The 16,299-nt window shown below is 44.0% G+C and overlaps 1 protein-coding gene across 9 annotated transcripts in view; it reads right to left on the bottom strand.

Annotated features, from left to right (window-relative positions):
• The window catches only part of amot (angiomotin), a 162,924-nt gene that overhangs the window by 73,202 nt on the left and 73,423 nt on the right, over window positions 1-16,299 (bottom strand). For all 9 annotated transcript variants that reach the window (XM_029172838.3, XM_029172837.3, XM_041073644.2 and 6 more), the window contains one exon: window positions 996-1,145. In XM_029172838.3, coding sequence (XP_029028671.1) covers window positions 996-1,145 — 150 coding nt within the window. The remainder of the gene's footprint in view (window positions 1-995; window positions 1,146-16,299) is intronic.

The following is a 16,299-nucleotide window of genomic DNA, read 5'->3' as shown; positions in this document are numbered from 1 at the left end:
GAAAAACCATAAATTAAATATATAATCAATTACATCATGATCAGCCCAACTAGTGGCTACTGATTAGTTCACCCTAAGTTAAGTTTTTCCTATAATCCTGATCGTTTTTGCCTAGTAGCTTGTCTTACTTCTTTTAACAAATGTTATCTATCACTAACACTGTAACTAAAAATGTAAGCAAAGTCCAAACCGGGTCTGGCTGCAAATCTGAGGCCTGCTGACATACAGAGTTAGCACTAGCCACGTTAGCCACTAATAGTTACCTCCTGGTAACTTTTGCTTGGTCATAACCTTATATATTACACTGTAGGAAGCTCATCGTTTTCTCAGATTTTAGATAATTAATGAAACTGCATGTCCATTTGCACACATGTTCCACAGTAAACTCAGTCCTAGGTTCTTTTTTTCACTACCACTATGACAGATTCTGTCTTTCAATAAAATAAATACAAAATACTATTATTGTCTGCCACAGACGACCAGCATTTCATAGTCTTAGCAATCCATGTACTAAATATTACGGGTGGATTGTGATATAAAGTATAGTTGTGTGATATTGTCTCGTGGGCCAACCCTGTTTTTCCGGTAATTAATATTAAAAGACTGCTCCCACTTAGACTTGTACCTAAGACAAAAAGCTATTAAATCATGCATGTGAACCACTACACTATCGAAGATTTGAACAACAGTTGTCCCACATGAGCCTATATAACATTGTGTAACTACAGCGCTTTAGGACCCACAGTGGGAACCGATCGTTACCTACAGGTCAAAAAGACGTAACACACACTTTTATGCGTTGAAAATTAGGTAATAATGCGGGTCAAATGGAAACAAATTATAGTAGAATATTTTTAAAGAGGCCTCTATTGGAAAGCTAAATAAGTAAGCGTAATATACGACATTAGCAAAGACTAAAATGTAATAACCACAGTATGCAGTACATTAGCCTTACATCTCTGCACATGCTCAGGGTCTTCAGTAGCTGGTGTTACCTGCTGCAGGCGGAGTGACTCCAGCTCTCGTTCTAGTCTAGTACGAAGTCGATGCTCCAGTTGTTCTCTCTTCTCACAAGCTGCCTGAAGCTGAGCCAGAGCCTGTTGCATCCTTTCCACCTTTTCCACGTACACCTGTTTTTTCTTCAGCTGCTCACACACACAAACACACACACACACACACACACACACACACACACACACACACACACACACACACACACACACACACACAGACACACACACACACACACACACACAAACAATTCACTGCCATTAATGTACAGACAGACAGAGTTTCTGTAAACCACTGCCCTGGAAATTTTCAGGTGCTGTGTGACAAAATGGCAAGACACAGTTTAACGGATTTAAATTAATAATTTAATACTAATGCCAAAACATAACCCTTCCTTGCAATTATATAGTGCTTTCCTACCTTACCGGTACTCAAAGATCTTTAACAACGCATTGCATTCATGCACACAAGCACTGTCATGCAGCTTAAGCTGCCACACCTGGGGCAGCTCGGACTTCAGTGTATAATTATATTATATGATTATAAGTGAATCATCATTTGTTAAGGACTACTTGTCTATGATTAAGTACAATGTTTGCATATATTTTAGAATACATTTGTAAAATGTTAACTTGACATTTAAAAAAAAAAATGATTTACTTTTTATATATGTTTTATATATGTTAACATTTTCTAATACATTATAAATGCATTACTACTGAACATTATTATAAAGTGTTACCATATTTCTTGAACTTCAAGACTCTGGTGTTTAAGCTAGTTAAACACCAGATATCAATTTTTATAATAAAACTTAATAATAATTGTTTGTTTGATGATTACCTTGATAAAAACTAAATAAATCTTTTGTCACGAGTTCTTTCGCTGTTTCAACAACCTCTAAATGTTCACTGAAGAATGACGAACACAAAACCAGATCCTATTAATGTTTTATTATTCTACTACCTAAGGATATACGCTGCCTGGCCACCTGGATTTAACTAAGCCAGGGGTGTGAAACTCATTTAGCTCAGGGGCCACATTGAGGAAAACATGCACAGTACAGTGGGTCCACTATCTTATAACACAAGCTCGGAGTCAAAATACAGGTCTAAGGTCAGTACACAAAGGCAGACTGGCAACAGCACAAGGGGAGCAGGCGATGGCGAAGTCACAGAGGCAGGCGACGGAACAGTTAGGTAAGGCTACGGTACAGACAAAGGAGATCCAAACTACGGTTTCAAAGACGACTGTACACTCTGTGACTTTGCTGTGGTTGGCTGACTGACGGTAAGCGTATCGCGTCACTTCCGGTTACTGACGTTTGCTGCCGCTGTGTGTGTACAGCGTTACTCTCTGCTCTTTTCTAAATATTATCGTTTTATATCTGATAGCGACTGCTAAAAGTTGCAAAACAAGCTTGTAACACTCAAGCATCCTTTCCTTTCTTTAAACGTCCTGCTAATTTACACTGTTATCTAAGTGTTTTCTCCGCTAGCGTAGCTCCTAGCTTAGTTTCCTGCTATGGCTTCCCCCTTTTCCTCTCCCTCTCGCTCTGTTCGGTGCTCGGTGTGTCTTATGTTTAGCTTATCCTCTGCCTCCTTTAGTGATGGTAATGGTATCTGTAATAGGTGTACGCTAGTTGCAGGGTTGGAGGCGAGGTTGTTAGACTTAGAGTCTCGGCTTCGCACTTTAGAAAACAGGCCAGCTAGCCAGGTCCCTTTAGCCGGTGCGGAGCCTCCTAGCTTAGCTGCTACCAGTCCCCCGGCAGGTCCCAGGCAGCTGGGTAACGACTGGGTCACGGCTCGTAAGAAACGTAGCTTTAGGCAGGCGCCCACGGTTCACCACCCACCGCTTCACGTTTCAAACAGATTTTCCCCACTGAGCGACACACCCGCTGAGAAACCCACTCTGATCATTGGTGACTCCATAGTCCGAAACGTGAAGTTAGAGAATCCAGCGGTCATAGTTAAGTGTTTGCCTGGGGCCAGAGCGGGTGACATTGAGTCTTATCTTAAGCTCCTGTCTAAGGATAAGCGTAAGTACGCTAAGATCGTAATACACGCAGGAGCTAATGACGCCCGGTTACGCCAATCGGAAGTCACTAAAACTAACGTTGAGTCGGTGTGTTCGTTCGCCAAAACAATGTCGGACTCCGTAGTTTTCTCTGGACCCCTCCCCCAATGTGACCAGCGATGGTTGTCTAGGTGGTGTCCTGCAAACGATGTGGGCTTTGTGGCTAATTGGAGCACTTTTTGGGGAAAACCTGGGCTGATTAGAAGAGACGGCGTCCATCCCACGTTGAACGGAGCCTCTCTGCTCTGTAGTAACATGGCCTCCGTGACAACTCAGAGTGGAGCCCAGGACGCAGAGTCGCAGTCTTACACGCCTCTCTGCATGTTCTCTACAGCCGCCACCCGCTCCTAGTCTTAGTTATTGCATAGACTGTGTCTGCTTCTCGACCACCTAAACTATACAAGTCACAAACAAATCAAAGAGGAGTGACTTACCAGAATTTAAAAAACATCAAAACAGTTCCTCTTACGGAACAAAGTAACAGTAAGCTAATAAAGTGTGGTTTATTAAATATCAGATCTCTCTCAACTAAATCCTTTTTAATAAATGACTTGATAAGTGACCATCACATAGATTTGTTCTGTCTCACTGAAACCTGGCTGCAGCAGGATGAATATGTTACTTTAAATGAGTTGACTCCAATGAGTCACATCAACTATCATGTTCCAAGAAGTACAGGTAGAGGTTGAGGAGTAGCAGCCATTTATAAATCAGATTTATTAATTACTCCTAAACCTAAACATAGGTATAACTTATTTGAGAGCCTCACTCTGAGCCTTTCTCACCCAGACTATAAAACTCAGAAAAACTCTTAACTGAATTCTCTGAATTCTTATCTGACTTAGTTCTTAGCACAGATAAAGTCATTGTAGTGGGAGACTTTAACATTCATGTAGATGTTGAGAGCAACTGTCTCAGCACTGCTTTTAACTCCTTAATAGACACTATTGGTTTTACACAGCAGGTAAATGAACCCACTCATCGTTTTAACCATCTTGTCCTGACATATGGGGTTGAAATTGATAATTTAATAGTTCTTCCCCAAAACCCTCTGTTATCTGACCATTTCTTATTAACTTTTGAATTTAGCACAATTGACCCTACAATAGCTGGAAAGAAATGTTATTATAGCAGATGTTTATCTGACAACTCTGTTGCCAGATTCAAGCAGATGATTCCATCATCTTTTGCCTCAATGTCTTGTAGATACACAGAGAACAGTCACCTTAATCCTTATGAATAGGTTGACTGTCTTGTAGATGATGCTGCAGCTTCTCTACGTACAATGTTAGACACAGTGGCTCCTCTGAAGAAGAAGACAGTGAATCAGAGGAGGTTAGCTCCGTGGTATAACTCAGAGATCCGCAGCCCAAAGCAAAGGACTAGACAACTAGAAAGACAGTGGCGTTCCAACAAAACAAATGTAAACTGCATTGCATGGAAGCACAGTCTAATGAAATATAAAAAGGCACTTTGTGCTGCTAGAAAAACATATTATTCCTCACTAATTGAGGAAAACAAAAACAACCCCAGGTTTCTTTTCAGCACTGTAGCCAGGCTGACAAAGAGTCATAGCTGTATTGAGTCTACTATCCCCTTAAATCTCAGCAGCAATGACTTTATGAACTACTTTACTAATAAAATTATCATTAGAAAAAACATTCAGCAGCGACTTCTTCCAAATGACAGAAAGCACTGTCTAGATCCATCAACTTTAAATTTATTAAATCCTCTGTCTTACCTAGACAACTTCTTCCCCATAACTCACATGGAGTTAACCTCAATAATCAACTCTTCCAAGTCGTCTACTTGTCTTTTAGATCCAATCCCAACCAGATTACTCAAAGAAGTTCTACCTTTAATCAGCTCGTCCATATTAAATCAAATCAACCAATCTTTACAACTAGGCTATGTACCACAGGCTTTTAAGGTGGCAGTGGTCAAACCTCTATTGAAAAAACCAAACCTTGACCCTGGACAACTAGCCAACTATGGGTCCATTTCAAATTTACCCTTTATTTCCAAGATTCTGGAAAAAATCGTGGCTAAACAATTATCTGACCACCTGAGTGGGAATAACCTGTACGAAGATTCAGTCAGGATTTAGAAAACATCATAGCACAGAAACAGCTCTGGTTAGGGTCACTAATGATCTTTTATTAGCTTCGGACAATGGTCTAGTTTCTGTCCTTGTCCTGTTAGATCTTAGGGCTGAATTTGATACAATTGATCATAACATTCTATTACAGACACTAGAACATAGAATCGGGATTAATGGAACAGCATTGGGATGGTTTAAATCCTATTTGTTGAACAGATTCCAGTTTGTTCATGTTAATGATGAATTCTCCACATGCACAAGGATTAGCTATGGAGTACCACAGGGTTCTGTGCTGGGTCCAATTCTGTTTAGCCTATACATGTCTCCTCTAGGTGAGATTATTAGAAAGCATTCTATTAATTTTCATTTTTACGCAGATGATACTCAGCTATACATGTCCTTGGAACCAAATGAAACAGATCAACTAGTCAAAATTCAGGGTTGTTTAAAAGACATCAAATCCTGGATGTCCCAAAACTTCCTTCAACTAAACTCAGATAAAACCGAGATTCTTATTGTTGGGCCTAAAAATCTGAGAGAGACACTATTGAGTCAGATAGCCACCCTGGATGGCATAACATTAGCTTCAGATTCTACTGTGAGGAACCTTGGTGTCATGTTTGACCAGGATCTCTCTTTTACATCATACATTAAACAAATCTCCAGAACCGCCTACTTCCACCTTAGAAATATAGTTAAAATCAGAAGCATCCTCTCTCAGAGCGATGCAGAGAAACTGATCCATGCATTTGTTACCTCTAGGCTGGACTACTGTAACTCCTTACTCATAGGATGTCCTAACAGCTCCTTAAAAAACCTACAGCTCATTCAAAATGCTGCAGCCAGAGTTCTGACAGGACTTAGAAAGAGAGATCACATTTCTCCTACATTAGCTTCTCTGCACTGGCTGCCTGTAAAATGTAGGATAGAATTTAAAATTCTCCTACTCACATACAAAGTACTCAATGATAAAGCTCCTTCTTATCTTAAAGACCTCATAGTTCCTTATGCTCCCAGCAGAACACTTCGATCTCAGAGCACTGGGCTACTTGCGGTTCCTAGAGTGTTTAAATGTAGAACAGGGGGCAGAGCTTTTAGCTACCAAGCTCCTCTCCTGTGGAACCAGCTCCCTGTTCAGGTTCGAGAAGCTGAAACGATTCACCTTTAAGATCAGGCTTAAAACCTTCCTTTTGATAAAGGTTATAGTTAGAAATGGTTCAGGTCACTGGCAATGATTGTTAGTCACAGGAACCATATCTTAGTTAAGCTGCAATAGACATAGACTGCTGGGGGACTTAATTTATACACTGAGCTCCTCTGTTTCCTTCTATCTCTTCTATCCAATAACCTCCCATCATTGTTCCATTTTAATAAACTTTGTCTCTTTCTCTCGAGTAGTTGTGCTTCTCCCCCTCTCTCTCTCTCTCCACCACTCTGTCCTCATGTACAGGTGTCATCGAACTCAGAGCTATGTGTCTGTGATGGACAGCTGCAGATCCAACCATCCTGCCTGTGTCCTGTTTTTTCTTGTTGTGTTGCAGTGTTTTTCTCTCTGTCTAGCCTCTCACCCCAATTGTTTAAGGCAGATAAGATCAAATAAAATAGAATTGAATTTAAAGTAGCTCATCCAGACTGGCCAGACTTGCTTGACCTACTTGCTCTGTCCCGGTATAAACAGTTTACTTGCTTAACACAATTGATACCCAGTGGACATAATTGGAACAGCAGTTTATTTTATTGGAAAAATTGCAGCTTATTTTTATACTTCACAAAATCAGTTGTGATTTGGCCGTTAGCATGCCGTTAGGCCTTTGCACTTTAGAGCTACAGCTGGTCGATCGCTACAATAAGAAACTGCAGATGAACGCGGTTATGTTTGTTATTACCCCGTCCTGTGTCACAGCCTAAATCAACTTGTGATTTGGGGTTAAGTCATTGTTCTATCAAATTCTAACATGATTAGTTGGAATGATTACTGTGTTGTGTTGCAGGCTTAGTTGCTAATTAGTCACATCTCTACAAGAACTGCTGCTTATCTGGTCAGTTACCTGTAGCGTGTGTACCAAAGCCATTATATTTGTAGGACCAATACAATTTACAATAAATGTAACATTGTCTTTTTCTATACTAATATACTTTTCTATACTATGTAGGGGGGCACATCCCAGTTACCCACATGCAAGATGGTTGTCAAACAGAAAAATTGCTGCAGACTGTTTGTACACAAACATCTGCTGCCCAGCTCAGGAGTGAAGGTATGTACGTTTGTATGTACCAACAGTAAGATAGGCAATAGAAAACTTTAATTTTAATTGGTGTATACTGTTTAGATTTTATTTATTTATTTATTTTTATAAACCCTTATTAGTCCCAAAGTGGGAAAATTTGTTCTCTGCATTTGACCCATCCCCCTTGGGGGAGCAGTGAGCTGCCACATGAGCGGCGCTCGGGGAGCTAGCGCGAAGTGTCTTGCTCAGGCACACCCCTGATGCCAGGGGATCGAAGCGCAGACCTTTTGCTTTCCGAGGTCGACGCTCTACCAACTGAGCTAACAGGCCGTAAATATTTGAATTGTAACAACTTTTAATCTGTTGTTTTAGTACAGGCAGGCCTGTCCTCTTTTTTTGTCTGGTATTGTGTATTGTTACATTAGAAAAGGTTTTGATCTACACACTGTACTGAACATTTCACTAATCTACAATTCTGATTCCAGTACCTTTGTTTTGATGAAGTGATGGTGAGGACAACCACAGCTTCCATCTGGTAGAGGACTGCTTCCGCTCAAAGTCTTCCAAATAGTGATGAGAACAAGGATCACCACATCTCCCTGGTCATCTCTACAACTATACCTGTCCTGCTGCAGAAACAAATCTGCAACATAACCCAGTTTACCCCCTACCCAGGACATGGTCTGTTTACCCTACTTCCATCAAGCATTTTATCTGCAAGGCCCTGCAAATGCTTCTGTCCTCAAACCCCCAGACTTCTTAATTAACTCAGTAACCTATACATTGCACATTATAGAGTGAAGATAACAGTTTGTTCTAGCTTTGGAGTAGTGGTGCATTTTTTTTGGTTGATAATAAAGTTGTCTTTAACTATTAGGTATTTCACTGATCTCTGTTTTTCTGAGGGGAAAACACTTTTATTTAGGAAATCATAGTATTGAAATTACATGTTTTTCCTCTTTCTAATATGGTAAGCTTTAAATGTGAACCAGCCATAAATAAAAAGCATGTGTAAATATAAAACCAACAAAAAAAAATCTTAATGCTTATTGCACACACAAAAAACACATTTCTACTCAAACGCTAAAGGAGTTATTTCACAGGTGGACTACATCCATCATACAGTGAGTGTTTTAGTGTTTTATCCATTAGGAAACTCTGCCTTGATGTACAACCCACGCATAAGGAGATGGCAACTCAGATTCTTCACTCCAGGAATCCCCAGCACCAGCTCACTAGCCTCTGTACACTAGATACCTGTAACAACTTCAGATACAGAGACATATTACTGTCAGATTTATCAAGAATGATCAAAAAACATAATTAAAAGCAGTTTTTTCTCCGGCGCCGATTGAGCTGGCTGCTGGTCACAACAGCTCTTGTCCTCTTACTTCTATTTATTACTTTCTTCACTTATTTAAGTTTACCTTTCTAGTGTTTTCTTAGTAGCATTAGTGTACACAACCTGTACACAGCTTTTGTATAGTTTTTCTAAGTTTGGCGCAGTACAAAAGCTGTTTTAAGCTACAATGTGCGTCGGGGTCAGAGCGCGCATTGTTTACACCGCGGAGCAGCTGGTCGCGCTGCGCAGCGCCGTAGTTCTGCCCAGAGACAGACACGAGATCACCGCTGAGGTGCTAGTGAAGTCCCGACGTGGGCGCCGCGCCGGAAAACTACGACGGGAGAAAACGAGACGCTTCAGGCCCGCTGTCCCCTCCGTCATCATGGGGAACGTGAGATCTCTCCCCAACAAGATCGACGAGCTCGCGGCGTTCACACGGCACCAGCCGGAGTACAGAACGAGCAGCGTCCTGCTGTTCACGGAGACCTGGCTGACGTCACTCATCCCGGACTCGACTGTCGCACTGGACAATTTTCATCTGCTACGTGCGGACAGAACGGAGAACAGCGGTAAGAGGAAGGGAGGGGGTCTGGCTGTGTTTGTGAACACCAGGTGGTGTATGCCACGACATTGCACTGTCAAGCCGTGTAACAGAGACATTGAGCTGTTAGCGGTGGGCATGAGGCCATTCTATCTGCCACGGGAGTTCACACACGTTATAATAATTGCTGTGTACGTCCCACCCTCCGCTAACGCTGACACAGCTTCTGAGACCCTGCTCTCAGTCACCAGCAGGCTGCAAACACAGCACCCACAGGCCCTCTTCCTGATCTCTGGGGACTTCAACCATGCACCTCCAGGATCATCAAGAAGTCCAGCTCTGTCCTGCGCTGCACTCTGGACACGGTGCAGGAGGTGGGTGAGAGAAGGGTCCTGGCTAAACTGACATCCATCATGGACCAGGTCTCTCACCCACTGGAGGACTCACTGTCTGCTCTGGAGAGCAGCTTCAGTAGCAGACTGATCCACCCTCGCTGTGTGAAGGAGAGATATCGTAGATCCTTCCTACCTGCTGCTGTCAGACTGTACAATCAGAACTGTTCCACGTCCCACTACAGTCACTCACCCACTGCATCAGTGGTTTATATAGCAACCTGCTCTGCACAATATCTGTGTAAATCTGTGAACAATCATGTATATTGTTACCGGTAAAAATCTTATACCCATTACTGTGCAATAACCCTGCAATGACCTCATACTTACTCTAACTGTACTGTACTGCTTTGCACTGTGCCAACATACTGTTCTGTACCTGTATTCTCGCTCATCTGTACTGCTGTTGTGAGACGTAATTTCCCCACTGCGGGACTATTAAAGGTTTTCTTATTCTTATTCTTAAAAATACATCAGGTCAATATATAATTTGAACCAATGCTTTTTGTTCCAAGGTAGGTCATGCAGTGATTGCAGTGTTAATGCACATTTTTTAAATAAAATTGTCCGAGCAGCAGCACAAGTAAGACAAAAACAGTGTAAAATGTATTTATATTATTTCAGCTATGCTCTCAAACTTTTATTTATTTGTATAATGTAAGGTAAAGTAGTGTTTTCTATTAACGAGAGTTTTCCAGGTAAGTCGTGTTGTGAATATTCAAGCTGCACAGGCCATTTAGCATAAGCATTAGCAACCGCTAGTCGCTTTGCAAATGACATAAATAAAATAAATCGAAGTAAATGCAACATTACCAATGAGACACATCTTGCATCAGCCGAAATGTGGTGACTTCAACAGCCTCCTCTTCAGCTTTAGGGTCAGATTCGGGATCGTAGATTTATGGTTGTACTACACTACCGGACCAGCTGGCTATTGTTGTGCAGTCCTGTAGTGGGTCTTCTTCTGAGGAGGAGGATTGCGTTGGATTGCATTTTCAATGTCGCACCACTGCCACCTATTGTATCCTAACCGTGTGGTGCTTCTTATCCACGAAGCGAATAAAAAAAAAAAGAAAAACAACAAAAAAGGTATGCGCTTACGCACAGAGGTGTGGCGAGCAGCTTTGCTTGCGACAAGCCAGGAAAATGCAGCGTTTACTGATGGGTAGTGAAAACCACACATTGACAGGGGCAGTGTGGACGATCTTAAGGGTTTTTTGGAATGGAAATTACTGACCTTACTGACACATTGATGTCCAATATTCTTTAAAATGAAAAGTATGATCAGTCTCCTTTAAACATCTGATGTTCTGTTTGACTGACCAATAGTTTATGATATGTGTCTGTCCTTTACACCCGGTCTCTGGCTCCATCCTATCTGATTCCCCAACAGACCCAAGGCTGTAATACCAAATGTATGAATGAATGTAAACATTCTCACTCACGCCAAGATAAGGTGGCACATACAATTCATTTGCTTCAGAGAGACATTCCAATGGGGCCAGGGAAAAGGATTAAAAGCCAGAGAAAGTTGCTAAGGGCTAACAGCTACTACAAGCCCTACACCAGCATAAAAGGACTGCTCTCTGAAGCTTCAGAGGTCGTGAAACTATCATACAAGCGTGTGTGTCTGACACAGACACCTGCTTATGTCAATCAGCAAAGGAAAACAAAGACAGAGAAACAGCAGAGTGAGCTACGTCTGCCATCCTTGGAGACGTGCTCTGCCACAGACACTGGTCAAAACAACAACAGAAGAGGCTTCAGGTGTGATTGGCCCAATAGAGCTGCATCCAGGAAATGTCTGTTATGGCTATGGTCAGGAGGGGTATTGGAAGAAGAACTGCCCCTTGCTACATCATGCTTATCTGCTTATCGAAATCAAGAATCGCTGTTTGCTCAAGACATGATAACAAACAGCTAAATGAAAACTGCTACATGACTTTGCATTCTAATGGGTTTAAACAATTTTAATTTGCAACAAAGTCAGGAATAAAATCCTCCATGTTTCTAAAAGGTTTTGTGCACACTACAGGTTTGTCTGGCCAGACTATAGGAAAACAAAAACCTCCTGCAAGCTGCATGACAGCTTGGTTCACCAAGTGATACGACCTCCAGAGATGCATCTGACCTGTCCTGTACAGCATGTGTTCTTCAGAGAACGAAAAACTAAGTTGTTCTGACACCTTTAAGTGCTACGACTGTATGTCTTTTCTAGGTCTTTGTTCTTATTGTAGGAACTTCATTCCTAACTTTACTGTCTTTGAGGCCCCACTCAGTGTTATGATGCAGATGTCCTCATTGTCCACTTTTTCTTTTACATGTACGTCTTTAGTCTGCTCCAATTTGGGTCTCCCTGATCTGACCCTATGCAGTGAATAAAAAAACAGGTTGTACGACTTCTGTTCTTCTGTCCTGTAGCCTATTTTCTGCCAAGCCTCAAGCAGCTGCTGCTAAACTTTCATGGTGTCTACGAGCAGTGGCTGCAGCAGAAAAAGCCATGCTGGCTTCACCTGACATTGTTGGCTACTCTAAAGTCACCTTGTTGGTGCTTCATAGTGTGTTATTGATCCTTTTGGAATTGTTTTACAGCCATTGTTACAAGGCTGTAAAACCAAATGCAACTTGTCTTTGAAGCTTGGTGTTCCCTTCTTTTTGATAACAAGACATGGTGATGCAGAAGTGAGAATATAAACATTCTTACTCACTTTTATAATAAATCACACAAAAGACAACTCTCGCATCTGCTTGTTTATGGGAAATTTCAACAAAAACGGTCAACTGTCATGCATGAAGATGACTTATCTACGGAAGGCACAGTTCTTCTTTTTGTACCATGAAAGAAAGTGTCAGATCATTTTCACATTTTCCTTCAGGGACCCTAAAAGGGCCTACCAGCTCTCTTTCCAAAAAAAATGACTCTGCCACCTTATTGTTGACATCGTTTTGTTGGGACATGGTGGCCATCCACCAATCATCCACTACTCGATCCATCTGGACCATCTAGGGTTGCACGACACTCATCAGTAAACAAGACTGTTTGAAAATTAGTGTTCATGTATGTCTGGGCCCACAGCAACTGTTTCTGCTTGTGAGCATTGTTAGGGGTTAGGGGTTGTCAAATAGAAGGTTTTCACAACAGCAAGCCTCTGGAGGATCCACCAGGTAAAGGTTTCGAGGGACTCCAGCAGCAGGCACCAGCAGCTTTAAATAATTTTGTTATATTGTAAAGGTATTTTCACAGCTGTTGTTGTAAATGGATGAATTTGTCAGGCAGAAACCTTCCTCAGCCACAAATGTCTTCACGTTACGGGTCGTTCTTTACTTCATTTGTTTCAAGCAAGCTATAGCTCAGCTATGAGGCTGTGGACTGAGAAACAAGGAAATGAATGATGTCTGATATCAGATGTTTATTTGTCATCTGACACCCAACATAAGATAAGAAAAATTAATAGTTCCACAGTGGAGAAATTACTTCACACAACAGCAAGTACAGATTTAGAGAGAATACAGCAACAGAACAGTTTGTGTTGGAACAGTACAATGCAGTACAGTACAGGTACAGTAGAGTGAGTATGAGGTTAGTATATAAGTATAATAAGTCTTATACCGGTTTGCACAAATGTTGCACAGCAAAGTTTTTTGCACATTGTGTAAATATAGAATAGATATGTACAGAGTTTGCACAAATATTGTGCAGAGCAGATTACTAGGTAACCACTGATGCATTAGGTGAGTGAATGCCGTGGGACGTGGTTAATAGTTTTGGTTATACAGTCTGATAGCAGTTGGTAGGAAAGATCTACGGAATCTCTCCTTCACACAGCAATGGTGGATCAGTCTGTCACTGGGTTGTGTCTGAAGTCTAACGTATAGAGGGTGAAGAGGAAGGGGGCCAGTACAGTCCGCTGTGGCACGGTGTTGGCAGAAAGGCTGATGTTGCTAAAATTACCTTTCTTTTCCAGACAGACTATATTTGCTGCCTGTAATATGTACTTTTTGGCAAATGTGCTTTCTGTAAATGGCTTTCCTGCTTTAGCAATCATCCTACTAACTATATAGCTAGCTTCAACTGTTGCATTACTCTCTTTGGTTGCTTTCTTGAAGAAATCTTGTTGTCTCAATAGGCATGTTTTACAGTAAGCAACCTGGTTGACCCTCTCATCTTTCTAGTATTTTGCATACTCCTCAGCATGTGTAGTTGTTTAATGACGTTTTAAATTGTCATTTCCATGTGCACCGCAACTTTCTCTGTGCAAATAAGACTGTCAGAACATTGTAGGTAACAGACCCACATGCATGGCACAAACAAGCTTGGAATTTGAAAAAATCGATTTATTCCAGAAAGGCAGGGTTAGAGTCAGGCAGGCTCATTCACGGGTAAGCAGTAAAGTACAATACAAGGGTTCAGGCAGGCTCAGTTCCGTGGACAGACAGGGTTCGTTAACGTGCTGGTAAAGATAACAGTACCGTTCAGGAAGAGGCAGAATAGTGGTCAGAAAATCGTGCAGGATTGTTACCAGGAAGGCTCCATGGACAAGGCAGACAAGGCAGACAGGGATTAGGCAGATGTCGCACACGATGATCAAAACAAGGTTCTGGTTCACAGAGCTAGGCAATGAAAAAAGGGTGGTGGAATGCACGCAAACAATCTGGCAACCGGAGAGTGTGTGAGGTGGAGACTATATACTGACGCAGATTACTGATTATTGACAGGTGTGTGTAATGAGGACCGGTAGTGACAGGAAAACAGCTGTGACGTGAACAAAACAGGAAGTCCTTCAAAACAAAACAGGAAGCTGAAGCAAAACATGAGTGAAAACATTTCCTTTCAAAATAAAACCCGGGACATGACAAGAACCTGCCCTGCGATGGACTGGCGACCCGTCCAGGGTGTACCCTGCCTCTCGCCCATAGTCAGCTGGGTTAGGCTCCAACACCCCCGTGACCCCGCATTAGGGAATAAGCGGTTTAGAAAATGGATGGATGACAAGAACCAGACCGAACTGTGACAGTACCCCCCCCCCCCACCCCCCAAGGGCGGATTCCAGACGACCAAAGAAAACATGAACAGCCAAGCAGGGTGGGCGAAGGGAGGACTGGCGGATGGAAAGAACTAAAATCAACCCGCATGGAACACCAACAGGGCAGGCGGAGGGCGGATTGGAGGAGGGCACAATGAGAACCCCCTCAAAACAAAACTCACGCCCAAACATGACAGACAAGGGAACCCCACCAGACAACAAAAACAAAATGACCACGAGTCCAATAAACAAGGAAAACCAATATGAATGTCTATAAGATAAGTCCAGGATACACGAATAAACAGAGACGTCTCGCTGCTCCTTCTTATGGAGGGTGGAGACGCGGTGAGATCCTGCTCAGCCGCCGCTGAGGCAGGGCGGTACATTCAGTGCCCATGAGCTGGGCCAGCGTCCACGGGAACCACCCCGAACGGGGAATGTCCTCCAGGCGGGCGACGATCCTGGAGGCTGAGGGCAGAGACCACGCCATCGCCACGGCAGGAGGGGACGTTCCCCAGGCGAGCAGCTGTGACGACAGCGGATCCGAGGCGAACGGCGCCTAAGGAGGCAGCGCCACCAAACGGCAGGAGGTGCCGGGGGCCAGGCCACCAGACTGGACGACGAGTCCGGAATGGACATGACGCTGGAGCCAGAACCAAAGACGAGGGCCGGCATGGAGACAGGACCAGACGGGGGCCCGGGATGGCCACAGCTGACGCCAGACCACCAGGAGCTGAGACGAACGAGGCCGGAGCCGTGCCACCAGGAACCGATGCAGACGTGGCCGGAGCCGTGCCACCAGGAACCGATGCAGACGTGGCCGGAGCCGGGCCACCAGGAACCGAGGCGAGCGTGATCGACGTCGGACCACCAGGAACCGAGGCGAGCGTGATCAACGTCGGACCACCAGGAACCGAGGCGAGCGTGATCGACGTCGGACCACCAGTGTCTGGAGGCCGACACGGACAGGAACGACCTCCGCCCGGAGGCCGACAGAAACTGCGGCTGGAACGACCTCTGCCTGGAGGCCAACGGTAACTGCGGCTGGAACGACCTCCGCCTGGAGGCCGACACGAACTACGGCTGGAACGACCTCCGCCTAGAGGCCGACGGGAACTGCGGCTGGAACAACCCTCCGCCTGGAAGCTGACAGGAACTGCGGCTGGAACAGCCTCCGCCTGGAGGCCGACACAGACAGGAACGGCCTCCGCCCGGAGGCCCGCTCGGACAGGAACGACCTCCGCCTGGAGGCCGACCCGGACAGGGACGGCCTCTGCCTGGAGGCCGACAGGAGCTGGAACGGCCCTGTCGGGGCCGACAAGGACCAGACTGGTCTCTCCCGGACCAGCGGTGGGCAACACAGCCGCTTCCCTTGGACCGACAGGGATAGGGACGGTCACTGCTACCAGGTCGGCAGGGTTGCGTATGATCTCCTCTCTGGAGCCAGCAGGGCTGCTTGCGACCTCCTCCCTGGAGCCGTCAGGGAGCGCGAGACTGGAGCCTGAGCGCGACATGACTGAGCTGGAGCCTGAGCGCAACATGACTGAGCTGGAGCCTGAACGCAACATCACTGGGCTGGAGCCT

This window comes from Betta splendens, chromosome 14, assembly GCF_900634795.4.
Source record: "Betta splendens chromosome 14, fBetSpl5.4, whole genome shotgun sequence".
NCBI lineage: Eukaryota > Metazoa > Chordata > Actinopteri > Anabantiformes > Osphronemidae > Betta > Betta splendens.
The sequence above is the reverse complement of the archived record's forward strand: the minus strand, read 5'-3'. Positions and strand labels throughout refer to the sequence as shown.